At 43.2% G+C, this 26,040-nt stretch overlaps 2 protein-coding genes and 2 long non-coding RNA genes across 10 annotated transcripts; 3 read left to right on the top strand and 1 right to left on the bottom strand.

Moving 5' to 3' along the window:
• Nucleotides 1-3,009: 3,009 nt before the first annotated feature.
• Nucleotides 3,010-7,435, top strand: LOC144709330 (uncharacterized). 4 transcript variants are annotated; one of them, XM_078582859.1, is made up of 13 exons: nucleotides 3,010-3,236; nucleotides 3,918-4,027; nucleotides 4,197-4,307; nucleotides 4,414-4,518; nucleotides 4,834-4,927; nucleotides 5,028-5,122; nucleotides 5,225-5,278; nucleotides 5,359-5,496; nucleotides 6,205-6,262; nucleotides 6,429-6,543; nucleotides 6,670-6,739; nucleotides 7,105-7,176; nucleotides 7,248-7,435. In XM_078582859.1, the coding sequence occupies exons 1-13, from the start codon at nucleotides 3,065-3,067 to the stop codon at nucleotides 7,365-7,367; spliced, it is 1,314 nt and encodes a 437-aa protein (XP_078438985.1). In that variant the 5' UTR covers nucleotides 3,010-3,064; the 3' UTR covers nucleotides 7,368-7,435. The 4 variants fall into 4 exon arrangements, with proteins under 4 accessions (XP_078438985.1, XP_078438987.1, XP_078438986.1 ...); XM_078582860.1 differs by having other exon boundaries at nucleotides 3,011-3,236; nucleotides 4,414-4,471; nucleotides 4,834-4,923; XM_078582861.1 differs by lacking the exon at nucleotides 5,225-5,278.
• On the bottom strand, nucleotides 7,036-10,378 carry LOC144709332 (FAD/NAD(P)-binding oxidoreductase). Of its 2 annotated transcripts, XR_013583000.1 has the most exons (6): nucleotides 9,767-10,378; nucleotides 8,110-8,209; nucleotides 7,922-8,020; nucleotides 7,761-7,841; nucleotides 7,480-7,602; nucleotides 7,036-7,359 (listed from the first exon to the last, which is right to left on the bottom strand). XR_013583000.1 is itself a non-coding variant. In XM_078582863.1 (5 exons), exons 1-5 carry the CDS (start codon nucleotides 10,321-10,323, stop codon nucleotides 7,540-7,542), a joined length of 900 nt encoding a protein of 299 aa, XP_078438989.1. In that variant the 5' UTR covers nucleotides 10,324-10,378; the 3' UTR covers nucleotides 7,036-7,539. The 2 variants fall into 2 exon arrangements, 1 of the variants encoding a protein (XP_078438989.1); XM_078582863.1 differs by having other exon boundaries at nucleotides 7,036-7,602.
• Nucleotides 10,379-11,934: 1,556 nt separating this feature from the next.
• Nucleotides 11,935-13,903, top strand: LOC144709886 (uncharacterized). 2 transcript variants are annotated; one of them, XR_013583138.1, is made up of 3 exons: nucleotides 11,935-13,054; nucleotides 13,482-13,583; nucleotides 13,650-13,903. It is a non-coding gene; the product is annotated as an uncharacterized LOC144709886 (long non-coding RNA). The 2 variants fall into 2 exon arrangements; XR_013583137.1 differs by having other exon boundaries at nucleotides 13,482-13,903.
• A 3,214-nt stretch (nucleotides 13,904-17,117) lies between these two features.
• LOC144709382 (uncharacterized) lies at nucleotides 17,118-19,192 on the top strand. Of its 2 annotated transcripts, XR_013583016.1 has the most exons (5): nucleotides 17,118-17,833; nucleotides 17,962-18,133; nucleotides 18,226-18,383; nucleotides 18,478-18,874; nucleotides 19,025-19,192. It is a non-coding gene; the product is annotated as an uncharacterized LOC144709382 (long non-coding RNA). The 2 variants fall into 2 exon arrangements; XR_013583015.1 differs by having other exon boundaries at nucleotides 17,119-17,833; nucleotides 17,962-18,383.
• The last annotated feature ends 6,848 nt before the right edge of the window (nucleotides 19,193-26,040 follow it).

Genomic DNA, 26,040 nt, shown 5'->3' with positions numbered 1-26,040 from the left:
GATCCAGGCTGGGGCTCCTCTCTGTCTTGCAACTGTGATAGAGAACCATCAAGAATGACCCCCTCTTCTCGAAATTTGGCTTTTATACCTAGGTAAAATGAAAAAAATGACTATTTTATCCCTAATTAGTAATTCGTTAATATCTATCAATGTAGGATTGATCTCAATACCATACATATAGAAAGAGGGGATCATTACGAGCAAATCCATAAAAAAATCATCTCAATCGGACTTCTCGATCAAAAGTTATGAATAAATGAATTTAAACCAATATTAGCCATTGGATTTAAATCATTTATTCATATTTATATGTTTTTTTTCGAGTGCTGAGGTGTCTTCCGCTGATTGGACGACGACTCTTCAAGTCCTCCAGGCGGGCGCATCCTCCTTGCTCCACGTACCCCCTGGCGAAAATAAGAAAAAAAAATAGAAAATTTAAAAGTCGAGTTTTGCATACGTTTTGATATGCACGTACGTGTGCGTTTCTTCTTCGCCTTGTCCTTTGATAGTTTGCCATGTCACCGGCCCTACACACGCATTGTATGCGCTATGCGGGCGGTGACGTTACCTTCCAGTGCTGGCGCTCATTAAGCGCCGTTGGATTATCATCCGACGGTCACCGTGGAGCCACGTCGCCAGACCGAAAGAATCCCTGGAATTTTGTGACAAGGACCCTCTTAAAAACTGGCATTGCTATATGATGCCGCCCACAGGTAATTGCATATATACCCTGTGTGCCTTCTCTCTCCTCCGTTTTTTTTCTTAAACATTAAAACAAATAATCAATCATTTGCAATTAAACCCTGAAACATTTTAAATCATATTTTTACGCCTGCAGTCACGACCGAGAGCTGTTTTCAGGGTCTTTTGCAACAAAACTTTGCAAAAGGGCCCTTCAAAGTTCAGAAATTATGTCAATACTTTCTTTCTCTTATAAATATATCTTTATTTTCTTAGAATAAATGCATTTCCTCTTCAAATAAATCTCAGAAAAATCCTAAAAAATCTTTAAAAATTATAGAAAATTCTAAAAAAATCACTGATTCATCCCTATACTGATAAATCTTGAAATTAAATATTAAAATTGTCATTTTCATTCAAAAATAGTTATTTCGAGCTCCAATAAATCCTTTAAAATTCATAGAATTAATAGAAAATTACGGAAAAATCAGAAATCACTTGAAAATAATATTTTCATGTAAATATATGATAACAACCCCATTTTAAGTTCTTTAGATGCATAAAATTGTGCTAATAACATGAAATAAAGACCAAATTTAGGGTGTTATCAATATGCGAGACGAACATCGAAGTATTCGGATAGAATAGCACTATCTAGCCTCACTTATATGATGAGTATGGCCGTTCCCGTAGCCATTAGTGTGGAGACACAAATGATAGATAGTGGGTGCTCTTTAGTGGAACGAGTTCACTGAATTGATTCATACGAATCCTTGAATGGTATTATACCGAACTGTCAATCAGTTTGATTCACGTCACGATTGCGTAAGTGGTCCTTAGACCTGAGACACCAAAGACGTCTTGTGGACGGACGGTTGTACTTTGGCTATGGCCAACGAGTCTCTAATCATGGGATTCTAAATGGTCTTAGTACAGGTACATCAAGAAGTTCACGAAGATGATTGAGTGGTCAAGATGGGATCATCCACCCTCGGTATAAGAGGTGACAGCTCAAGGAAGATGATGCGATGAAGTACTTGGCCAAGGTAGTGAAATATCGGAGATGAGTTCTTCGATGATTTTTGAATACATCAGTACTAACTCGGATGACTAATTAGGGTTTAATAGTTGACCATACCCTAAGTCGTCCAATGAGCATCAAGTGGATGAGGGATTATACATACACAATAACTGATGACGAACAAATCCCATGAGTGAATCGATATACACTCCTTTGTATCTTCTAGCACACGAGGTGTAGCTTGGCACCCGATGTATCGGAGACTCGACCTATCGACTTGGTTAAATCGATCCGACATTAATTAATTTATATGATGATATAGTTAATTAATTTGGAAGACTGATAAAGGTTATTGGGTCGCTGGAGTCGTTAACTAGACTGATACATGAGCCTCGAGTGTCACACGCAAATGGTCTTTTGGAGGTCGGAAGATATACTTAGGTTTTGGGGGTTGTTATGAAAAATACCCACTTAATATAAATAGGGGAAGGCCCTGAACGAAATTCACCCAGGCCAGAATTGTTCAGGGGCCTTCCGTTTCTTCTCCACTCTCCCCACACCCCTCTCCATGCCTGATGCGATCAGAACGATGTAACGACGCCGACGGAGAAAGAACGGGGCTCGTCAAAGAGAAGGAAGAGATCCGACGTGCCGAGGACCACGTGGATACGTCTAGGGGCTGCACACGTGAGCAGCTCGACTCAGCTCTCTCCGGGATCCAATAAACCATGGATGCGATCTGTGGAAAGGCACATCATTCCAATGATTTTATTGATGCCGTTCGATTCGCAAAAGTCTTCCATTGCGCATCATTTTAATTTGTTCATCTATGTCAAGGCCTCTAGAACCCAACATGGACTACAGTCGACTCTTTGGAAGACAAGACCCAACCGACCTGCCATGGTATTACAACTGTAGTTTTTTCACTTTTGTGGCATGGCCATGGTAGGCTGGGTCTTTGTATAAGTACTATATTTATGTTGGCTCCATACCTACAAGCTCGTGTAGGGTTGGACATTTAGGGTCAAACCAGGACCATAGGCGCTTCACTTGAGGGTGTATGGGTTTGTCAAAAAGGTTTACGACCAAGGGTCAAACCAGACCGGAACCAGAAGTATATTATTTGATATGTATTTAATATTTTTTTATAAAATTCTAAACATATCAAATCCAGTCGCCATATATTTGACCATATGTTTGCTAAAAACCAGGATGGGACCGAATTTTAAGTAAGGTTTAGGTCTTAGCTAAAAATCAGGATGGGACGGGACCATCAAACAGTATATATAAAAACACCAGTTGAGTATAGTGTGTGAGAATAGAAAGTAGTAGAAGTTAAATCACAGCTGCAGTGGAGGGAAGATGGGGGCAGGAGATGAAGGGGGGGAAGATGTCATGGCGATGGCAGGATCGGCGGCTGACGAGCTTTACACCCTTCGAGATTCGTTCTTCCCTGCTGATATTTTGGAGAAGGATTCGAAACTCAAATCTCTGGCCGATTCGGCCCTGCAAATCCTCGATGCTGTCCCCGAAGGTGGTGGTATCTTGTCCATCCATTTCTGCCCTTCTTGATTTAACTTCCGTCGTAATCGTTGGGTTTTGTGTGATCTGGATCGCGTATTGTGTTTTTCTTCCAATTTTTGGTGAATGCATTACCTTTTCCTCACTTCCGATCCAATGCTGGATTTAGATCACCGTGGATCAGTGGCGGATTTTGGATTATAGGTTCTCGGAGATGTAGAATTGTCGATTGTTGTTTGTAAAGATGCACATTCGTGTTGTTGTTTTGACCTGCATGACGTCCTTTATTTAATCTCATAGATTCATTCCTTCTTCTGTAATTAGAGAAATCAATGTCCATCATTTCTACTGTAATGCGGCAAGAAACACGATCTTTCATGCTGGATAACAGGGTAAAGATTAGAGTAAGAGAGGGACACGCACAGAATTAATAGAAGTTGAATGGATTCTTTATTCGTCTTCGTCACATTCATCGTCATCCTGGCGAAGACAAATGATGATGATGATTATGATGATAATGAATGACGACTCAGCATCATCATCGAAGATGCCAAAACGTGTCTAGAAGGTTACCTTTTAGCTCAATTGTGCATCTTTTCGTACATGTTTGGTTTCTCATTCTTGGTGACTTCACTTCCTGCCCGTGTTCTGTATTTAATTTCCCAAATATGATTTTTTTCTTTCTTATTTTCAGCAAAAAGGACGTCACCATTACAGCGTGCATCTTTTGAATATCTCAGGGGAAAGATACTTGATGTATTTCCTGTTTACAGGAAAGAAGCCGAAGATCATCTATCAAAAGCTGTACGAATTGAATCATCATTTACAATTCTATGAATGTTCCCTCTTTTCGGGTGATCTTCCTTCTTTTCTTCGCAAAAAAACAATTTTATGATTGTTTTTTTTTGAAGAGAAAGTATATGAATGATTTAATTGTGAAATTCGTTCAAACCAGTGTTATTATGTTTCCCAGGTCAAACTCAATCCATCTTTGAGCGATGCCTGGTTATGCTTAGGGAACTGCATTTGGAAGAAGGGAGACCTTGCTTCGGCAAGAAACTGTTTTTCTCTGGGCCTCAGTAAGGTAAAAAAGGGCTCTTAATAATATATTTCTTAAATAGTATCATATTTATCTACTTTTCAAAAAAAGTATCATATTTATCTGATCAATCGATTCTTTATGAATGCAGGCGCCAAACAAAAAAATACTTTGTCAATTGTCAATGCTAGAGAGAAAACTGGCTCAAGGCAATGGCCACACCCTACAACTGAAAACTTTTGATTCCATTTCCAAAGTATACAAATAGTATCCATTAGTATGTTCTTTGTAAATTTATTTGTTATTACAAAAAATTATCCATACTTTGCTTATTCTCAATGCTAGAAGGTAAATTGGCTCAAAGCAACGAGGACATTTGAAAACGTTGATTCCATATCCAAATTATACACAAAAAATTAATTTAAAATTAAGGATCAACTTACAAAATCTTTCAAGTCATATGGAATGGTTTGGGAATAGATGTGCATTCTATTTTAAGTGGTCTTGCCAAACATTGTTGTTTCACGATGGGTAGTTTCTTTTTACTTATCCGTTTTCATATAAAAACCAGATTCTGCGAACCAAGCTGAAGGTGTGGAAGAAAGCATTCGGCTTGCCAAAAGAGCGATCGCCATGGATGTTAAGGATGGAAATTCTTGGTGTGAGTATGTTGAAAATTGTATTGCGATCTTGTCTTATCTTGATAATTTGCCAACCCTGAGAATTTCTCAATTTACAATTTTCATGTGATTACTTAAATGACAGACTGCTTGGGAAATGCATGTCTCACAAGTTTCTTTGTGAATGGAGTGCCGGATTACAACAGACTTTTCCAGTCCATAAAAGCGTATCAAAACGCTGTAAGAGTGTGTTAAATTGTTTTTACCATTCACGAAACTATTCAAACAAAAAATCCATCCGTAGGTTTTTAAACCTATTTCGCGATTATTATTTTATATCAGGAAAAAGATGAAAACATGACGCACTGTCCAGACTTGTATTTCAATTGTGCAACTGTGAGTGCTTCGTTTTGTGTTGAGCTGTTTTCAGAATAAAATATGCTGTGAATTTTGCTGGACCTTGGTCTTTATTCCAGGCAAATAAATACCTACAAAATTACCAAAGGGCACTTACTGGATTCGAAGCTGCTGCTCTGAAGGATCCTGGATTGAATGCCTTCGAAGAAGTGCGAAAAATAGTAAATGTGCTCGACAAAATAGAAGATGCCATGAAAGTAATGCAAATTATTTAATATCTTTTTTCTGTATTCCCTTTTTAAAAATAGAATGTACCTGTTCACACAGTAGAAAAAGAAGGGCCAGATCTTGATAAGATTATTTATACTTAGGTTTGGCGGATGATGAAGATTTCAGCATCGTCATCCCGAAATATTATATTTGTCATCCATTTTTGCCTTGAATGAATGATCTAGGACAGGTGGAAGATGATGAATCGTCATCGTCATCTGTCCAAGTCCAAATCTGAATGACATTAATGAGATTTGGGAATGAGGATGACTAATATGACATTTAAGGATGCTGATGACGATGGTGAATTCAACATCGTCGTGCACTCCTAGTTCAGCATCAGCAATGATGGTGAAGATTGGACGATGATGATGAGGATTACGGATCACCGTCATCATCCATCAGTTGATGACTAACCATCGTCATCATCATTCATCCAAGCCCAAACATGGATGACAGTGACGATGAATTCATATCATCTGCCGACCACAAATGATCTAATCAAGCTGATTCATCATCTGCTGATGGATGATGATAACAATTCATCCTCTGGTCATCGTCATCATTGATGCTGAACTCTAATCCTATATAATGCCAATTGGATAGAGCAACTTGAGTTGCGTCGGCTTTCCTCGAGATTTCTTAACGTGATTGTCCCGCATTTCTCATTCCTTTCATCCGCTTAATATTTTCAGGTCCAATTTAGAAAAAAGAACAAAGATCCACCATCATCATTATTTGCTGAAGTTTCTAGTACGGTCTCGAACTCTTTTTCTTCTTCATCTTCATTGACTTCTTAACATTCAGATGCATCTTCTTTATCCGTTAGATAACCTTCATCTTTGTTTTTTGTTCTAGTACAAGAAATCTGCTGATAATTTCTTAAATTTAGATTTACCCCAGTTTTATTTCCCTGCAGAAAGTTCGTCTCAGGGCAGGGCAACCATAAAAACCCTAGCAGAAGGTCAAAATAAGTCGGTGGCTCTGACCGGAAGAGTGCTACATTTCTTGAAGCATGACGATGCTCCTCCCCTGTGAGCACTGTACTTTGGTTTTTTTCGCCATATTTGATTTTCTGCTCTACCTTTTAGAATCATTAGCGATTATTAACTTGCAATATATTTCTAGTGAAATTATCATTTTTAAATGCTCTTTCGCAGGTATTACATTGTATGTGACTCGGAACAGAACTGCTTTGTTCTGTCAATCTACGGGCTCCACAGCAATGCTGTAAGGATTTTATCTTTTTTCCATTTTAACTGAAATAATCGATCATTTTTATTTCATCCCTACCACGGGTTTCTGCTGCAGTGCGTTCTTTATTCGTCCATTGCTGTGGACAATTAAGTTTAAATTTTTATTTTCGATCATTTTTATTCGTCGATGTTTTCAACAAGAAAAGCATAATCTCTTAGTAAATTCGCCTCCTTTATTAGAAAATAGGAATGAGCCAGAAATGCAGGCCTAAAATGTATTTTTTTTATAGTTCCCTGTGATAATAATCGTTTGGACCCATCTTAAACTCATAATCATTTATCCAGGATCGTGGAATGAAAAAAATGAACTATAACCTCAACTCGTGTTCCGTGTTACAGTTAAAAGAGGGGGACTGGGTGACACTGCTTGAACCATATCACCAGTCAGTTGATTTTTCCTGGAAGAACAAGGTACGAAAATGAAATATATCATGAATATTTACCAAAAAATAGTAATTAATTTTTTCTGGTAATTTAAGCAGCATTATGGATTCAGTTCAATTCGTGTGGACTTCATGGGGCAGCTTCTTGTAAATGGGAAAGCTCCGTCGGCGCATCTCGCTGTCCAATCGATGATCCAAGCTCAGCACAAACCTTCATAACAGGTCCAACTCTTTATTTTTGTGGGAAAATATTGCTAGTTAATTGATTTATTAATTAGCAAAGAAAATCAGGCTGGGGTCGAAACTGTTGCTCATGAGATGATCAATTTACCCGACGGCATGAGATAAGATATTGGATCTCAGCCGTCCAATCAAATCTCATAATTGTATTTTAAAAGTTCTTCAAAATTTTATCCTTGGACACTCCATCTGCCACAAGCATGGCGGTGACATCCTGGCAAAACATAGAAAATCGCAAAAATTAGAACATTACTCTCAAATCGTTTAACCTAATTTCCCCATGAATCATCATTATTTTTTATTTAGTCGCATTCAGAATCGCATTCAGCATAGAGAAATGCAAATAAATAGAACTGCGGATAGATAACAAACCTCCATCATTTGATTATGCCCACAAAGAACAGCCCCAGTGGAAGAAGGGTTCAAGATCTGCTTGGCCCTGGAGAACACTTCCTGAAAAAGAATTTCCACATTTACATTTTAAAAAAAGAAGAAATATAAGATGGATTCTAAAAATAGAATCAAATGCCCACCTGAACATAGCCACTCTGGCCATTCCATGAATCATCATCAGGCTGGGATAGAACAGGTACTATTCTGACACCAGAGGATTCCCAATCCTTGAATCTATCCTGAAAAATCAAGATAATTGTAATGAAATAAATATATTTACTGTATGACAGAGAAATATTAATCATTGAGAGTTTCTTCATCTTGGAACCTGATAAGCCATCCTTTGAAGGTTCCTAGCACCATAGAAAAGCTTCACATCTGATCTTTTATCAGCACTGAAGCCTGATTCAATGAGTGAACGGATTGGACTGTACAGACGAAGAAAACAATAAGTTTTTCAAACATTAAGGATGAATGAATCTGGATTGCACATGCATTGAAAAAATAAAAAAACTTCCAAAATTGGTAACCAAAAGTTCTTTGTAAATAACTAGCACCACTAGAACGTGAGAATTTCATCAAAACAAAAGCCGGCTGAAGATGTGAATTTATTGGAGGAAAACTTATTCAGAAACAAAGTGATATAATTGTATCACAAAGTTGTCGAATTCACATTCTTACAATAATTAAAAAGGTCTCCTCATTTTTCGGAGACCTTTAATTTGTCACCTTCTCAAGTTGAAACAATCCAAGAGAAGAAGAGAAAAGTGAAACATCACTTAAATATTAGGAAATTAAGAATTTCAATGAATCATACACCAGCACATTATTTGGACCGATAACATGAAAAAATAACAATTGGCAAGAGCAAATATTCCAATTTGACTTCCATGTAAATACCAGATTCGTATGAAATCATTCGCAGTAATTATAATGGTACCACTTTTCATGTTCTACCCAACATTTTTACACATTGTTTAGGTTTAAAAACCAAAAAAATGAAAACAAAATGGCGATGAGCCAAAAATGAATGAATCACTGATCCCGGGAAAAAATTTCTTTCAAACCTTTGTTAAGAATTAAACCACAATTAGATAAAGATAATCAAGGAAACATTTCACAACTTCCACTAACGAAAGAAGATCTACGCAAAAATACTGAAGTGTCACCATTTTTCACACGTTCTCAAGTTAAAAACAATCCAAAAGAAGAAACCACAAGTGAAATATGAGTTAGTAAAAATAGGAATTTTGGAACTCTATCGAAGCACAGACCTGCACACTATGCTAGCTGATAACACGATAAGTTAATGTTTATAAGAGCACATGCTCTTGCCCTTTCTTTGATGGTATCACTTTCTTCCCATATTACCAAAAAATTGCACATATTCTTTAGTTCAAACAACAAGCCCGATGAAAACAAAGAGGCGCGGAAATGAAAACAAATGGACGATTTACCCTGTGAGAGAATATTAAAGATTAATAAGAGCACAAGCGCTTGCTCTTCATAAGAATTTGGATGGTATCACTTTCTTCCCGTATTACCAAACAATTGTACACATTCTTTAGTTGAAACAAGCAACCAGATGAAAACAAAGAAGCAAGGAAATGAAAACAACTGGATGAATTCATCCGGTAAGAATACATGGCAATCACAAAAGTTTGAATTTTTTAACGACGCAATCACAAAACAGCGAGAAGATACATGGCAATCACACAAGTTTGAAATTTTTAACGACGCAATCACAGAACAACGAGAAGATACATAGCAATCACAAAAGTTTTAAATTTTTAGCTACGCAATCACAAAACAGCGAGATGAAGCATGGCAATCACAAAAGTTTGAAATTGTTAACTACGCAATCGAAAAACAGCGAGAAGATACAGGGCAATCACAAAAGTTTTAAATTGTTAACTGCGCAATCGAAAAACAGCGAGAAGATACATGGCAATCACAAAAAGTTTGAAATTTCAACAACGCCTAACCTGATTCCAGAGCCAGTGGCGAAGATGAACACAGTAGAAACAGACTCCGGCGGCGAGAACCGATCAACAGCAAAACCCTTCCCCATGACCCCACTGAGCTCCACCAAATCCCCACTTCCCAATCCGCAAAGCTTCTCCGCCGCAGATCCGGGGACCTTCTTGATCAAAAATTCGAACACACCCTTCAACGAGGCAGCCTCGGGCGGCGAGGCGATGGCCAGAAACGCGGGTTTGGGGGCGTCGGGAACGCGAATTTGAAGGTATTGCCCGGGGGCGGTGAATCCGGCAGCCAAATCAGGGCTTTCGGAGACGTCGATCTGGGCATGGAAGAGGGAGCCGTCGGCGGAGGCGGGGCGGAGGAGCTTCAGAGGGGCGTGCGTCCATGCGATGGTGTCTTGCCGGGCGGCGGCAGCGATGGCGAGAGAAGGGAGATTTCGACGGAAGGAGCGGCGGAGGAGGGGGAAGATGGACATGGGAAGGGGGGAGAGGGAGGAGGAGGAGGAAGGAGAAGGTTGAAGAGGACGGGGGATCGCTCCGGCGATGGCGATGGCGGCCATCTCCGCCGCTTCTCCTTGCTTGCTGCGGTGTTTGTGGATGACTGTTTGTGGCTGTGGGGAGGGAGGCCTTTTTATGTTAGAAAAGAGTTGGGTTTTTTTTTTTTTTTTTTTGGTGCATTGAGTTTGTGGATGATTAGTTTTTAGTGAACTGAGATTGTATTTAGGGTTTGACGGTCCCCGTCTGGTCCGGTTTTCTTGCATGGACCTAAATTGTACCTGAAGTTCGGTCCCGTTCTGGTCTGGTCTTGTTCGGTCCCGGTTTTTTACGGTCCGACCGGTCCCCAATCCAAAATGTCAAAGCCTAATTGTATTTAGGTTTGACGGTCTCGGTCTGGCCCGGTTTTCTGGCATGGACTTAAACTGTACCTGAAGTTCGGTCTGGTCTCGGTGCGGTCTTGTTCGGTCCTGGTCTGGTCAGGTATGAGACCCACGGAGGCGTTGTGTGCATGGAGCAGCGGCGATGAGCGCTTGGGATGGGTGATGGGAAGGGCGACAGGGAGAGGGATGTGTAGTGCGTGGGACAGGGTACGGTCCCGTCCAGTTTTTTGCCATGGACCTAAACCTTACCTGAAGTTTGGTCCAGTTCCAGTCCGGTCTTGTTCGGTCCCGGTTCTGTCTGGTCTGACCGGTCCCCTGTCCAAAATGTCAAAGCCTAATTGTATTAGTTTTCCTTTGGAGGAAAAGTGGAGGGGGAAGGGTTATGGAGGACCATCCGGAAGATCAAGCTCATGCTCGTCAACAGCCATGTCGCGGACCCCGAGCTGACGCAAAGAATCGGAATTTATGATATCAGGTTTGACGACAGCCTCTGATCATCGTTAATTTGTGCCTCATTGTTTTATCTCGTGCCGATATGGAAGGGGGAGAGGCAGAGGAGGGGAGGGAGGAGGGAGAAGGGAGAAGGTTGAAGAGGACGGGAGATTGCGCCAGTGACTGCGATGGCGGCCATCTCCGCGGCTTGTCCTCGTTTGCTGCGGAGTTTGTGGATGATGGTGTGTGGCTGTGGAGAGGGAGGCCTTTTTATTTATGTTGGAAAAGAGTTGGTTTTTTTGGGTGCATGAACTTAGTAAGTTCATGGGTGATTAATTTTTAGTGAACTGATATTGTATTTGTTTTCCTTTGAATGAGAAGTGGAGGGGGGAGAGTGATGGAGGACCATCCAGAAGATCAAGCTCATGCTCGTCTACAGCCACGTTGCGAAGCCCGAGCCGACGCGAAGAACCCGAGTTTATGATAACAGGTTTGACAGACCAGTCGACCACGTCCCGATCCGTTGCCAGCCACGTCGTGAAGCCCGAGCGGACGTGAAGAATCTACAATTTCACTACCAAGCTTGAGAAGCGACATCGTATTATCGCTTTACGTCGTGTATCTTTATGTTTTTTTCGTTCTCTCGTTGTCTTTAAATTATCGGGAGGCCCCTCCTTCGTGGGTACTGGCCTCCCTCATACGTGTTTTATTTTAATTCGGTTTAAGTGTCATCTTTAAGGGGAGGAAATCCATGTTGGGCTTTCTTCTCCCCCTAAAGATCTCTCTTAAAGGGAAAGCCCACTAAGCTTTCTCCTTTAAGAGGAGCCCAATTTAGCCTCACTACGTCCACTTTCCCCTCTATACAGAATAGAGAAGGGTGGCCGTGGAGGCTGGAGTCCAGAAAAAAAAAAGAAGTCATTTTGTTGTCTTGTTGAATCACAGATCTCGTTGTTTCCAAGTTGACAGTTATTTTGTGTTCATCGTTCTACCGTGTTTCTGAGGAAGAGGAAGGGAGTCATCGCAGGAGAAGAAGAAGAACAGATCGCGTAGAAGAAAAGTCAGAAGATCAACAAAGAGAGAAGGTCCTTGTGAAATCTTCAGATCTTGCTCTGTCTCTTGGCAGTTATTGTGATTGTTCTTGCTCTCGTTGAAGAAGAAGGAGTGCTATTCTCTACGTTCGATCGTGTTGTTTGTCTGATAGAAAAGAAGAAGGGGAAGAAGAGATTCGTCACAGTAGAAGAAGAAATTTCGTCTCAGACCTTTGGATGATGTTATCCCTTGATTTTCACACAAGAAGTGCGAACTTTGTGTTGAGGTTCTAGTTCAAAACGTCGAACCCCGTTTGCCGAAGAAAAGCCCTTTCAGGAAGTCGCAGGGTCACAGTTTTATCAGATTCACTCTGTGCCAGGAAGAACAGCATCATCACTCCTTCTCTCAGCCCCTCTACACCGATTTCTTCATCGGGGATCGCTCTGCATTTTGCGAGTTACAGCGGTTGCCGGAAAATCTATAGCACGGAGTGATTCAGCTTCACGACAGTCAAATTAGTCGTTCAAATCCAACACTAGCATTCCTTCCACCCCTCAAGCTCTACATCTTCATCAACGGTGAACAACGAGAAAGGAGATTAGAAGAAAGAAAAGAATGGCCAAAGGTTACGGGGAAGAAACCTCTACTGCGGCAGAAGATTGACTTCTTACTTGACGACATCCACAACGTGGTTCTTCTGGCCTGATCGGGTCGGGCTCCTGAGGTCCGATCACACTGATCGAACCAACTCCAGCGTCCGTCTCCTTGTGAACGGCTGTTGACAAAGCCCCATTGTGTGCTGACGGGGATCAATCCTCTGTTCTTATACCTTTGTGGCAGCCGGGACACATTCCCTGGCAGATATTATGCCAATCAGCTGGATCTTCATCTACTTCGTTGGTCTTGCATGAGAATTCTGCTCGCCTACGTGAGTCCAGACATTTGCTTCCAGGTCACTCCGTTCCCCTGCCTCTTCATTATTTAATTACCTTTGTCAGTGCCGATTACCGGTTGCTCCGCTGCTTGAGTGAATTTTAGAGAAGGTTTTAGGAATAGCCACTTACTGTGTTAGGAATCTTCTTGACGATATCGGATTTGATCGATTACGGTGACGGTGACGACACTCTTGGACGAGAAGTCGTTCCCCATCACGTCGTCAGTTCAAACCGTTTACATTGAATATCGGGAACCTGATTAAGATGAAACCCGTCTCGTGTCGTGTAATTGAACAGCGCCTCATAATGGTCAGCGATCTACGTACTTCCCGTTATTATTATTTTCTCGAATCACCTTAACATTCCATGTCATTATTTGTTCATTTACTGTTCATCATCTTGACGTGGCACGCGATCTCTACTTTGATCGTCGTGTTACACCAGTGGAGAGTGCTGGAGGACCATCCAGAAGATCAAGCTCATGCTCGTCAACAGCCACGTCGTGAAGCCCGAGCCGACGCGAAGAACCCGAGTTTATGATATCAGGTTTGACGACGGCCTCTTATCATCATTTTCATGCCTCGTCGTTTTATCTCGTGCCAACATGGAAAGGGGGGAGAAGGTGGAGAAGGAGGCGAGGGAGGAGGGAGAAGGTTGAAGAGGGTGGGGGATTGCGCCCGCGACGGCGATGGTGGCCATCTCCACGGCTTGTCCTCGTTTGCTGCAGAGTTTGTGGATGACTATGTGCGGCTGTGGGGAGGGAGGCCTTTTAATTCATGTTGGAAAAGAGTTGGTTTTTTTAAAAAATTTGTGCACTGAGTTTGTGGGTTATTAGTTTTTAGTGAGCTGATACTGTTCTCAACTTGTATTTGTTTTCCTTAAGAAGAGAAGTCGCGGGCAAAGGGGTTGAAGTGGTCTGGAGATTGTGGCGGCGGCGGCAGCGATGGCTGCCATCTTTGCCGCTTGTCCTTGTTTGCTGCGGAGAATCTGGATGATTGTGTGTGGCTGTGGGGAAAGAGGCCTTTTTATGTTAGAAAATATTTGGTTTTTTCTTTTATAACATATGAGTTTGTTATTTGTTGTTTTGCCTGATTTATATGCACTTCTTTGGGTGATTAATTGATAACACACGATATTCGGTCTTTATTTCAAGAAATTTCACATAATTTTATGCATTTAACGAGATTAAAATGGGGTTGTTATCATATGTTTTTACATGTAATTAATGTTTCCAAGTAATTTCTAATTTTTTCCTAATTTTTTGTTAATTTTATGAATTTTATGGGATTTATTTAAGCTTGAAATAATAATTTTTAAATGAAAATGGCAGGTTTAAAATTTAATTTTGAGGTTAATTAGTGTGGTGATAAGTTACTGAATTTTCTGGAATTTTCTAGGGTTTTTTAGGATTTTATTGGATTTTTATGGGATTTATTTGAGGAAGAAATGCATTTTTATTGAGGAAAAGGATATATTTATAAGGGGAAAATGAGTGTTAAAGTAATTTTCAAACTTCGAGGGGCTTTTTCTAAATACTTGTTGCAATTATACCCCTAAAAATGGCTCTCGGTCGTTTCGGCAGGGGCATAGTTACAATTATGTAAAAGTTGCAGGGATTTAATTGAAAATTGTCATAGTATGTTTTATAATTTCAGGAAAAATCAGAGGAGAGAGAGTACAAAAGGGCCATATACACAATTATTTTTGGGCGGCGTCAGGCGGAAATTTTACATTTCAAGAAGGACTTTAACGCAAAGCATCATCTCGGCCGTAGGATGAGAATCCAACGGTGCTTGATGAGGGGGGCCACCGGGATGTAAAAAGACGTGGCGTCTTTTTACTCGTCTGTGCATTGAAGAACGCATGTTTAGATGCGTGTTATAAGTACCACTCACATTTTTTTAATATTTTCTTTTGGATTTTATTTTCGCCGAGGGGTACGTGGCGCTCGCAAATTCAACCCAAAAAAAGATATTTAAACTGCGCCAGCCAATCAAAACACGACACATAATGATGTGTGTAAAATGAAAATTAATAAATAAATGGATTGAAATCCAATGGCTAAAATTGGTTTAAATTAATTTATTCATAACTTTTGATCCTGAAGTTCGATTGAGATGATTTTTTATGGATTTGCTCATCTTCACCTCCTCTTTCTATCTGTATGCTTGGATCAAGCCTACATTGATAGATAAAAATTAATTACTAAATAGGGGTAAAATTGTAATATTTACCATGTAACCTAAGTATAAAAGCTGAATTGGTACTTTTTGGTACTCATTGGTACTTTTCGAGAGGAGGAGCTCATTCTGGATGGTGCTCTATCACAGCTACAAGACAGAGAGGAGCTCCAGCTTGGATCAACTTGTTTGATACTTTTTTTCTTATTTGTATTTGAATTTTTGGTGTATTTGGATGATGTTTTAGTTAAATTCCTTCATCGTTCTTCTTGATCTTGGTCTGAACTTCTAAATCGCTAGGCTTGAGCAAAATGTACAAGCCCATACTGAGATTGAGAGGAGAGATTGAGAGATCTACATAGCTATTAAAAAAGACTATTAAAAAAATTTAATAGTCTTTTAGGAGACTATTAAAAAAAAACTATTAAAAAAGATTTACCTTTTAGGAGATTAAATTACCCTTTTTATTATCTAATAGTGTAGTTATTTCTGAATTATCAAACCTACAAAACCAACCAAAGCATAATCAAATTTCCTTATGAATCCCTCTAATTGACTACTTTGATCCTCTAAATGGGATCAAATAATTGAATTTATAGCTCACATTTCTTCTATTCCTTTCATCTCTCCTTCCTCCCTTTCTAAATTCCTCATCTAATTATGGTGATTTGATCTTCATTGAAGATCAAATTAACTCTAATTAGGGTCAAATTACTCAAGCAGATCATCAAATTGGATTCCTTACTAGCTTCCGTCGGACGATACCTTTACTTATCACTACACATCTTAAGTAGGGTTTTTATAAATTTTATTGTATAAGCCAAAATTGACAACGACAAGGGATAAAAGTTATGCAAAATTCACACCTATTTTTGGCTTATCATTAATCTTTGGGTGATTACTTTCTATGTACATTTTCAGTTTTTTTTATTTTTTAACATAGGAGTTTGTTATTTGTTGTTTTTCTTGATCTTTGTGCACTTCTTTGGGTGATTAGTTTTTTGGTGAACTCATACTGTTCTCAACTTGTCTTTGTTTTCCTTAAGAAAAGAAGTCAAGGGCGAAGGGGTTGAAGAGGTCTGCAGATTATGGCGGTGGCGACAGCGGAAGCAGTGGCAATGGCCGCCATCTTCGCCGCTTGTCCTTCTTTGCTGTGGAGTTTGTGGATGACTGTGTTTAGCTGTGGGGAAGGAGGCCTTTCATGCTAAAAAAGAGTTGGTTTTCTTTTTCTTTTTTAATTTAGGATATTTTTATTTTTTGTTTTGCTTGATTTCTGTGCACTTCTTTGGGTGATTACTTTCTATGAACATTCTCAGTTTTTTTTCTTTTTCAACATAGGAGTTTGTTATTTGTTGTTTTGCTTGATTTCTGTGAACTTCTTTGGGTGATTGATCTTTGGGTGATTACTTTCTATGTACATTTTCAGTTTTTTTTATTTTTTAACATAGGAGTTTGTTTTTTTTTCTTGATTTCTGTGCACTTCTTTAGGTGATTAATCTTTGGGTCATTACTTTCTATGTACATTTTCAATTTTTTTATTTTTTAACATAGGAGTTTGTTTTTTTTTCTTGATTTCTGTGCACTTCTTTAGGTGATTAATCTTTGGGTCATTACTTTCTATGTACATTTTCAATTTTTTTATTTTTTAACATAGGAGTTTGTTATTTGTTGTTTTGCTTGATTTCTGTGAACTTCTTTGGGTGACTAGTTTATATGTAAATCTTCAGTTTTTTTCTTTTTTAACATAGGAGTTTGTTATTTGTTGTTTTGCTTGATTTTTGTGAACTTCTGTGGGTGATTAATCTTTGGGTGATTACTTTCTATGTACATTTTCATTTATTTATTTATTTTTTAACATAGGAATTTGTTATTTGTTGTTTTGGTTGATCTTTGTGCACTTCTTTGGGTGATTAGTTTTTGGTGAACTGATACTATTCTCAACTTGTATTTGTTTTCCTTAAGAAGAGAAGTCGAGCGCGAAGGGGTTGAAGAGGTCTGGAGATTGTGGCGGTGGAGAGGGCGGCTGTCTTCGCCGCTTATCCTTGTTTGCTGTGGAGTTTATGGATGAATGTGTGTGTCTGTGAGGAGGGAGGCCTTTTATGTTAGAAAAGAGTTGGTTTTTTTTCCTTTATAACATAGGAGTTTGTTATTTGTTGTTTTGCTTGATATTTGTGCACTTCTTTGGGTGATTAGTTTTTGGTGAACTGATACTGTTCTCAACTTGTCTTTATTCTCCTCAAGAAGAGAAGTGGAGGGGGATGGGAAAAGGTTGAAGAGCTTGGAAGATTGTGACGTTGGTGGTGGTGGTGGTGGTGGTGACGGTGGCCATCTTCGCCACTTGTCCTTGGTTGCTGCGGAGTTTGTGGATGATTGTGTGTGGTTGTGGGGAGGGAGGCCTTTTTATGTTGGAAGAGAGTTGGTTTTTTTTGGTGCAGAAAGATTGTGGGTGTTTAATTTTTAGTGAACTGATATTGTATTTGTTTTCCTTCACAAGAAAAGTGGAGGGGGAAGGAACAGGGTTGAAGAGGTCTGGATATTGTGGCAGCGGCGATGGCGACGATGACGGCAGCCATCTCCGCCGCTTGCCCTCGTTTGCTGCGGATTTTGTTGATAAATGTGTGTGGTTGTGGGGAGGGAGGCCTTTTATGCTAGAAAAGAGTTGGTTTTTTTTGTGCGCTGAGTATGTGGGTGATTAATTTTTGGTGAACTGATATTTTTCTCAACTTGTATTTTTTTTCCTTCAGAGGAAAAGTGGAGCGGAGAGGGAGAAGGTTGAAGAGGTCTGGAGATTGTGGTAGCAGCGACAGTGGTGACGGTGGCAGAGACGGCAGCCATTTTTGCATGCTGTCCTCATTTTTTGTGGAGTTTGTGGATGACTGTGTGTGGCTGGGGGAAGGCCTTTTATGTTACAAAAGGGTTTAGTTTTTTTCATTTTTGTGCATTTCTTTGGGTGAATAATTTTTAGTGAACTGATATTGTTCTCAACTTGTACTTGTTTTTCTTCATAGGAAAAGTGGAGGCAGAAGGGAGAAGGTTGAAGAGGATGTGAGATTGTGCCGACGGGGCGGCGGCGACGGCGGCCATCTTCACCACTTGTCCTCGTTTGCTGCCGAGTTTGTGGATGACTGTGTGGGGCTGTGGAGAGGCATTTTTATGTTATTAAAGAGTTAGCTTTTTTTTTATTTTTGTGCATGGAATTTTTGGGTGATTACTTTTTAGTGAACTGATATTGTTCTCAACTTGTCTTTGTTTTCCTTCAGAGGAAAAGTGGAGGGGGAAGGGAGAAGGTTGAAGAGTCTGGAGATTGTGGCAATGGCGATGGCGGAAGCAACGACGGCCGTCTCTGCCACTTGTCATCGTTTCCTGACTAATTTGTGGGTGACTGTGTGTGGCAGTGGGGATGGAGGCCTTTTTATTTATGTTGGAAAAGAGTTGGATTTTTTTTTACATGGGAGTTAGTTGTTTGCTGTTTTGCTTGATTTTTTTGCACTTCTTTTGTTGAGTAGTTTTTTAATGAACTGATCTTGTTCTCGGCTTGTATTTGTTTTCAAATTAGGAAGGGGAAGGGGGAAGGTTGAAGAGGTCTGGGGATTGTGGTAGTGGCGCGTGGCTACTTTTGCCACTTTTTCTCCTTTCCGAAGGAGTTTGTGGATGACTGTGAGTGGTTGTGTAAATGTCTTTTTATATTAGAAAAGATTTAGTTTTTTTCCCCTACTTAGGAGTTACTTTTTACTGTTGTTGTTTGATTTTTTAGCACTTTTTTTGTTGTTTAATTTTTGGTGAATTGATCTTGTTCTCAACTTGTAGTAGTTTTCCTTGAGAGGAGGAATGGAGGGGAAGGGAGAATGTTGAAGAGATCTGAAGATTGTCCCAGCCATTTTCACCACTTGTCCTTGTTTCCTGAATAGTTTGTGGATGATTATGTGTGGCTGTGGGAGGCCTTTTTATATTAGACCATAATTGGTTTTACATAGGAATTCATTATGTGTTGTTGCTTGATTTATGATAATCAAGCAACAACAACTTGGATATGTTTTCCTTAAGAGGAATGGAGAGAGAAGGGTGATGGTTGAAGACATCGGAAGATTATGCCAGCAACAATGGATGTGGTGGGGGGACCGACTGTTTCGCTATGTGTCTTGACTAGTCTGTGGACGACTGTGTGTCTCTGATTTGCCCTTTTTATATGGAAGTCATTTCTTTTGAAAAATAGGATTTCATTACATATGTTTTGCATAATTTTTTAATGGCAAAAGTCATAGTTGCCCAAAAAATAAATATTCACTTTAAGTAGAAATGTGAACTGATTTTTATCTCAAGTTTCACTTGGTTTTATTAAGTGGACCTTATATGTTTTTTAAGAGCTAAACAGCTATAATTCCAAGGGAACAGATGGAGTGTTGATATCTAGGCCCCCATTTTTATAGAAGGATCAATTCATTGATATGTGGAGTACATCCTTCTTAACTTGCCTAAATTATTGATAGCTTGAATTTTAGCTTCATAGTGATTTGTCCAGGAGTAGACAAATCAAAATGATTTTTCTCCCATCTTACGTATGCTTTCCTTATTCTCATTTTAAAGTTCTGAATGAATATCCTTAGATAATATCTAAGAGATAAACTGATACATTCTCAAGTAATAGGTAAAGTTTTTAGGTTCGAGAAAAAAGACATGTGGTCTAGATATTCTGAATCTTTTTTGAATATTATGTTTCCCATTATTGACTTTTTAGTTATGCCATGGAGGTTTCAAGGAATTTAAAAACATGTATGCATGATCATGAAGTGATTGGTCAGCACAAAACTTGACAAGGTTGTGCGTAACCTTTTTTCTAGCTCATCATTATTTACTTGGAAATTTGATATAAATAGAGTTTACTTCATTCATGAGAGTCAGCTTTTACTATGATGGTGGTTAGGTGTCTGTCAAGGAAATCACACTTTCAAGTTATGTTTAAGTTCATTGGAACAAATATATATTCACTATTATCATTTTATGGTGTTTAAATGATGTCCATGAATACATGTTATGACTTAGTTCATTATGATGAGATCATGATAAAATGAATACATGTTATGGCTTAGTTCATTTGGATGTTGGGAAGCTGGGTCGCCCGAATGTTGCTCTCCCATATCCCAAAATTTAAAGCCTGGAAGGAATTATCACGGATAATCCACAATCGGAACAAATTTTGGGATTTATTGAGTACGAATTCCAGGCAGCCAACGGCTTTATTCTCACTTATTAATTCAAGTGTGCCCATCCTGGGCTTTCAGAATGCCGTTCTGTCTCCGTTTAGGGGATTAAATGCGTGTCCGTTTGGGGCAGCCCTTGACCAGGCATACGCACAGTCATTCATGGGCGCGCAACGATAAGACGTGGACATGGATGTGGACGATGATGATGGGGGTTGACGTTCCAAAAGTGATCAAAGATAGCAGCTAGGCATCTTTGAAGCTGCGACGGCATCGTAGTCTAGCAAAGTAAGGTCGCTCCTTTTACCTGATAGAGGGATCCCTAAAAATCTGCAACTAGTTTAGTCGCATTTAAGTACACAAAAAAGAATTCTTGGCGTTGCCGGTACTAGTGTCTCTCTCATCGTCACGCGCTCTCCCCCCTCAATCTGTGTCGTTCGTTCCTCACTCTCGATCTCACTCCCTCATTTGCTCTTTCTCTCTCCCTCTCTCTCACGCTCTCCCTCTCTCTCACTCTCTCCCGTGCTCTTTCTCTTTCCCTCTCTCTTTCTCTCTCCCTCTCTCTCACTCTCTCCCGTGCTCTTTCTCTCTCCCCCTCTCTCACTCTCTCCTGCACTCTTTCTCTCTCCCCCTCTCTCACTCTCTGCCGTGCTCTTTCTCTTTCGCTCTCTCCCCGTCATTCCGGCTCTCTCTGTTTCACTATCGTACTCTCGTCCGCGCACTCTCTTCTTCTCTCTCTTTCTTTTCTTGTCCTTCGGGCCCTCTCTCTTACTCTCACTCTCTCTCCCCTCTCCCACTGTCTCCCTCTCTATCTCTCTCTATCTCTCACACACTCTCTCTCCTCTCTCCCGCTGTCTCCGTCAAGCTTGCCCTCTCTCTCTCTCTCTCTCGTCCTCTCGCTAGCCCTGTGTTAGTAAGTGAGATAGGCTAATGGGCCCTGTTCTATTAGCCCATTAGCCTCACTTTTCTTCTCTCTCCTAGGGTACAAAGACCTATCTCGTGCAACATCTCTGTATGAGATTTTGGTTCTTCTCCCTCTGGTCTCATCGTCTCCCTCCTCCTAACCTAGGTTAGGACTTTACAAGGTATCAGAGCAACTCTCTTGATCCTTCTTGCATCCCTGGCCTTGCTGCTACTGTCTGTTCTGCAGACTCACCAGCCAGCCAGCGGACCGCCACTTCTACCTTATCTTCTTCCATCTTCTTGCACTTCTTGATCTTTCTTGCACCCTCAAACCATCTCGCCGGCCGCCGCCCGCGTTTGCAGGCCACCGGCCGCCACAGCATCGCCCGCGCTGCACCGCCCGCAGCCCGCAGCGCCGCCGCCGCCTGAGCTACCGCCTGCGCTCGCAAATGTCGCCGTGCCGCAGCCGCCACGCCGCGAGCCGCCGCACGCCGCCTGCCCGTGCCCGCAGGTGCCACCCGCACCCGCGAGCGCGCCGCGCTCACAGCGCAGGCGTGCCGTGGCGTCGTCTGCTCGCACCGTCACGCGTGCCTGCAGCCGTCGCCCGCAAGCCGCGCCGCGTCTGCAGGCCGTCGCCGTGCCCGCAGCCGCGCCCGCAGCCCGTGGCGCGCCGCGTGAAGCCGCCCGCCGCTCACAGGCCGCCACCCGTGCTCGTAGGCCACTGGCCGTCGCTCGGAGGTGTCACCTAGGACCGCAAGTGTCGTCCGGAGCCCGCAGGTGTCGCCTGCAGCCCGCAGGTCGCCACCCGCGTTCGCAGGTCATCGCCCGCGCTCGCAGGCCGCCGCCCGCACTCGCCAGCAGGTCACTACCTGCAGCCCGCAGGCACTTCCCGCGCTCGCAGGAAGCCGTCCGCCATCTGCCGGCGTCGTCTGTCATGTCTACGATCGACTCGGGGCCCTCTTCACATGGGACTCCCCCGGTGCAGCCTCCTGTCTTCATTGCGGCTGACTTCGGGCGAGATCTTCCCTCTCCGAAGATCGGTCTTCCTCTCCCGCCTGCTCCCGACTGTTGTCGGTTGAGCGCTCTGCAACTGCTGGCTTGGATCAAGTTTGTGGAATCCACGTTGAAGGGCCGTCTTCTCCACAAGCACTTGATCTGCCCACCCCTACCGGTGACTGATCCGCATTATGGTGCCTTCAACGCCGAGCAGCACTTCGTCCCCTCCTGGCTGCTGAACCACACGCTCTCTCCCTCGGTCTATGACAAGTTTCTTCACTTGACTACTCCGAAGGAGATTTGGGATCATGCCCACAAGTACTGGGGCCACAATGCCGATCACTGGCTGATCTTCTCACTAGTGGAGCGCGCGGGTGCTCTACGCCAAGGGACGCTGTCCATCATGGACTATAGCTTGGCCCACACTGCACTCTGGCAGGAGGTCGACTACTACATGCCTGTTGGTGATCCGAACGGCGTTGATCGTCGCCATGCTCTTCGCCTGCGGTTCCTGTCCTTCCTTGATTGCCTCAACCCGGAGTATGCCGAGGTTCGTCGCAGGACTCTGCACACCAAGGGCGCTCTCCCGGAGTTTGATGTGGTGGTCAAGGAGTTGATCGAGATGGAGAGCAATCTCCGTTGCGATCGCCCTGAGGTGGTGCCCCCGGTCGACTCCACTGGCTTGCTCTCCCGCTTGGGGGCTTCCTCTGGGTTGTTACCGTGCCCACCGGAGCCACCTAAGTCGCTTGCCTCGGACCCGGCCTCCGACCCGCGGGATAAGCTCATATGTACCTACTGTGGCAAGCGCCGTCACACTGCGAAGAGGTGCACGAAGAAGCAGTTCGATCTTCAGGCTGCCAAGGACACCAAAGCCCATGTCGCGGCCGTTCCCGCCGCTGCCGCCACTCCTCTACCCGGCAGCTCACCCGTCTCCATGGAGCAATTATAGGCTGACCGCGCCCGTTTGTCTGTGCAGTTGACCGCCCTGCAGACCCAGCCTATGGCCTCCTTCAGGACGTTCGGTGCGTCATCTGCCTCTTCTTCTGATCAGTGGTACTGTGGACATACAGCTCTCACCGCTCCCCTCGTGTTAGATACCACTTGGGTGCTTGATACGGGGGCCACGGAACACATGACCCCGTTCAACCACCGCTTCGTATCCTACGAGCGGCATAGTGGGACTCGGGCTGTCCTCACTGCCGGTGGTGGACGTCTTCGAGTGGCTAGCATCAGGACTATCCATGTGGACGGTCTTGGTCTCATCCACAACGTCCTCCATGTTCCATCGCTCCATGCCTTGCTTATGTCACCGCAGCGTCTTGTTGATGCGGTTCAGTGCTCCTTCCACGTCCAACCTGATGGGATCTTCTTGTCTAACAAGGTGCGGAAGACTACACCGATTAGGCGGGACCGGGGGTTGCTGTTGCTCGAGGATGGGAGCCGATCGTGCTTTATGGTGCAGCGCAGTCTACACACCGCTGCTGAGTCTCGTCGCGACCATCTCCAACTTGCTCACCAGCGCCTCGGGCACCCACCGTTCTCTACTTTACAACGTCTGTTTCCATCTTTATGTGTGGGCTTGGACCTTAAGACTTTTGTTTGTGAGGCATGTCATTTAGCCAAACATCGACGCTCGTCTTTTGCTCCATCAGCTTCCCATACGACGGTACCGCTGTATCGGATCCACAGTGATGTCTGGGGGCCGGCTCCGCAGTCCAGCTTGAAGGGACACCGCTGGTTTCTGATCTTCGTCGACGAAGCAACACGCTACACGTGGACGTACTTGCTTCCAGCCAAATCAGCTGTAGCGGCCACTGTTCAGCAGCTTTGTGCGATGGTTCAGACCCAGTTTGGTTGTCCTATCCAGCGGTTCCGCTCAGACAATGCTCGTGACTACGTAAACCACGAGTTGACATCCTACTTTGCTACACGGGGTATTCTCCATGAGACGTCGTGCGTTGCCACTCCGGAGCAAAATGGCATGGCAGAACGTCGTATTGGCTATGTGACATCCACTGCCCGCACCTTGCTGCTGAATTACTCGGTTCCGTGGGCGTATTGGGGAGAAGCCGTCTTGACGACTACCCATCTCGTCAACCATCTGCCGTCCCAGACTCTTCAGTTTAGTAGTCCAATCGATTGGATGTCTGCTGCCTTACAGGCCGTGGCGCTGCGTACTGGTCTTCTTCCTCGTGTCTTCGGGTGCATTGCGTACGTCCACGACACGGCACCCACCTTGACGAAGCTTGATGCCCGGGCCCTCAAGTGCATCTTCGTCGGCTACTCCTCCCTCCAAAAAGGGTACAAATGCTATCACCCCTCTACTCGCCGATTCTTCGTTTCTGCTAACATCACTTTTGCTGAATTTCAACCTTTCTTTTGCTCCTCCCCCTCTTCTGGCCCTCCGCCTGGAGAGGCCTCGTCGTCTCCCTTTTTGGACTCCTTCCCTATTGTCGTGCGCACAGCACCCTCTTCCCTTCCTATGGACGTCACCCGAGTTCCTCCTCCACCTCCGCATGACTCCTCTCCTGTGGTGGCCTCCGACTCATCTCCGTCCATAGAGTCCCCACCTCCGGATTCCTCTCCTTTGCTTTCACCTTTGTCCGAGTCATCCGCCCCTGTTGTGACATCCTCTCCTACTTCCATCCCTTCCGCTCCCCCCTCTCCGTCAGCTCCCCCCGGCACTGACAATGACTCCATCGACTGGCCGATTGCCCTTTGCAAAGGGGTTCGCCAGTGTACTCGCAATCCTTTGTATCCCCTCTCTCACTACCTTTCTTATGATCGCCTGAGTCCTCCGTATCGTCTATTTTGACCCGCATTGCTTTGGTCTCTGTTCCACGCCGTCTTTTCGATGCTCTTGCCTGTCCTCATTGGAAAGGGGCCATGGACGAAGAAATGCGTGCCTTGGTCAAGAATCACACTTGGGATGTGGTTCCTCCACCACCGGGAAAGAAGGTTGTGGGGTGCAAGTGGGTTCATACCCCGAAGCACCGTGCGGATGGGTCTCTTGAACGTCGGAAGTCTCGGCTTGTTGCTCGAGGTTTTACGCAGTCCTATGGGATCGACTACTTTGAGACCTTCTCTCCCGTCGCGAAGATGGAATCTGTCCGTCTTCTCTTGGCTCTCGCTGCTCATCATGGTTGGCTGATTTGGCAGTTTGATGTCAAGAATGCTTTTCTCCATGGCGATCTTGAGGAAGAGGTTTACATGAGCCACCCTCCCGTGTACCCACTTGGCCCTCCGAGAACCGTCTGTCGATTGCGGAAGTCCTTGTATGGACTTAAGCAGTCGCTGCGGATGTGGTTTGGTCGCTTCTCCTCCGTCATGAGTGCTGAAGGCTATACCCAGAGAAACGGTGTTGCTACCATCTTTTTTCGGCATGGCTCGTCCAGGATAGCTATCCTGGTGGTCTACGTCGACGATATTCTGATTACTGGATCAGATACGGCTGAAGCCTCTTGCCTCGGCTGTGCTCTTGCTTGGGAATTTGAGATGAAGGCACTCGGCCCCCTTCGTTATTTTTTGGGCCTTGAGGTCGCCTACTCGTCTCGTGGCATCTTCGTCTCCTAGCAGAAGTACACTGTTGACCTGCTGACATTGACTGGTATTACCGACTGCTCTCCACTCCGGACGCCCATTGACCCCAACATGAAGTTGGGTGAAGGGGGTGATTCTCCGCCAGTCAACCCCTATCAGTATCAGCAGCTGGTGGGGAAGCTTCTG

This window comes from Wolffia australiana, chromosome 11 (assembly GCF_029677425.1).
Source record: "Wolffia australiana isolate 7733 chromosome 11, ASM2967742v1".
NCBI classification, from domain to species: domain Eukaryota; kingdom Viridiplantae; phylum Streptophyta; class Magnoliopsida; order Alismatales; family Araceae; genus Wolffia; species Wolffia australiana.
Note: the sequence above shows the minus strand (reverse complement) of the source record. Positions and strands in the feature narration are given on the sequence as shown.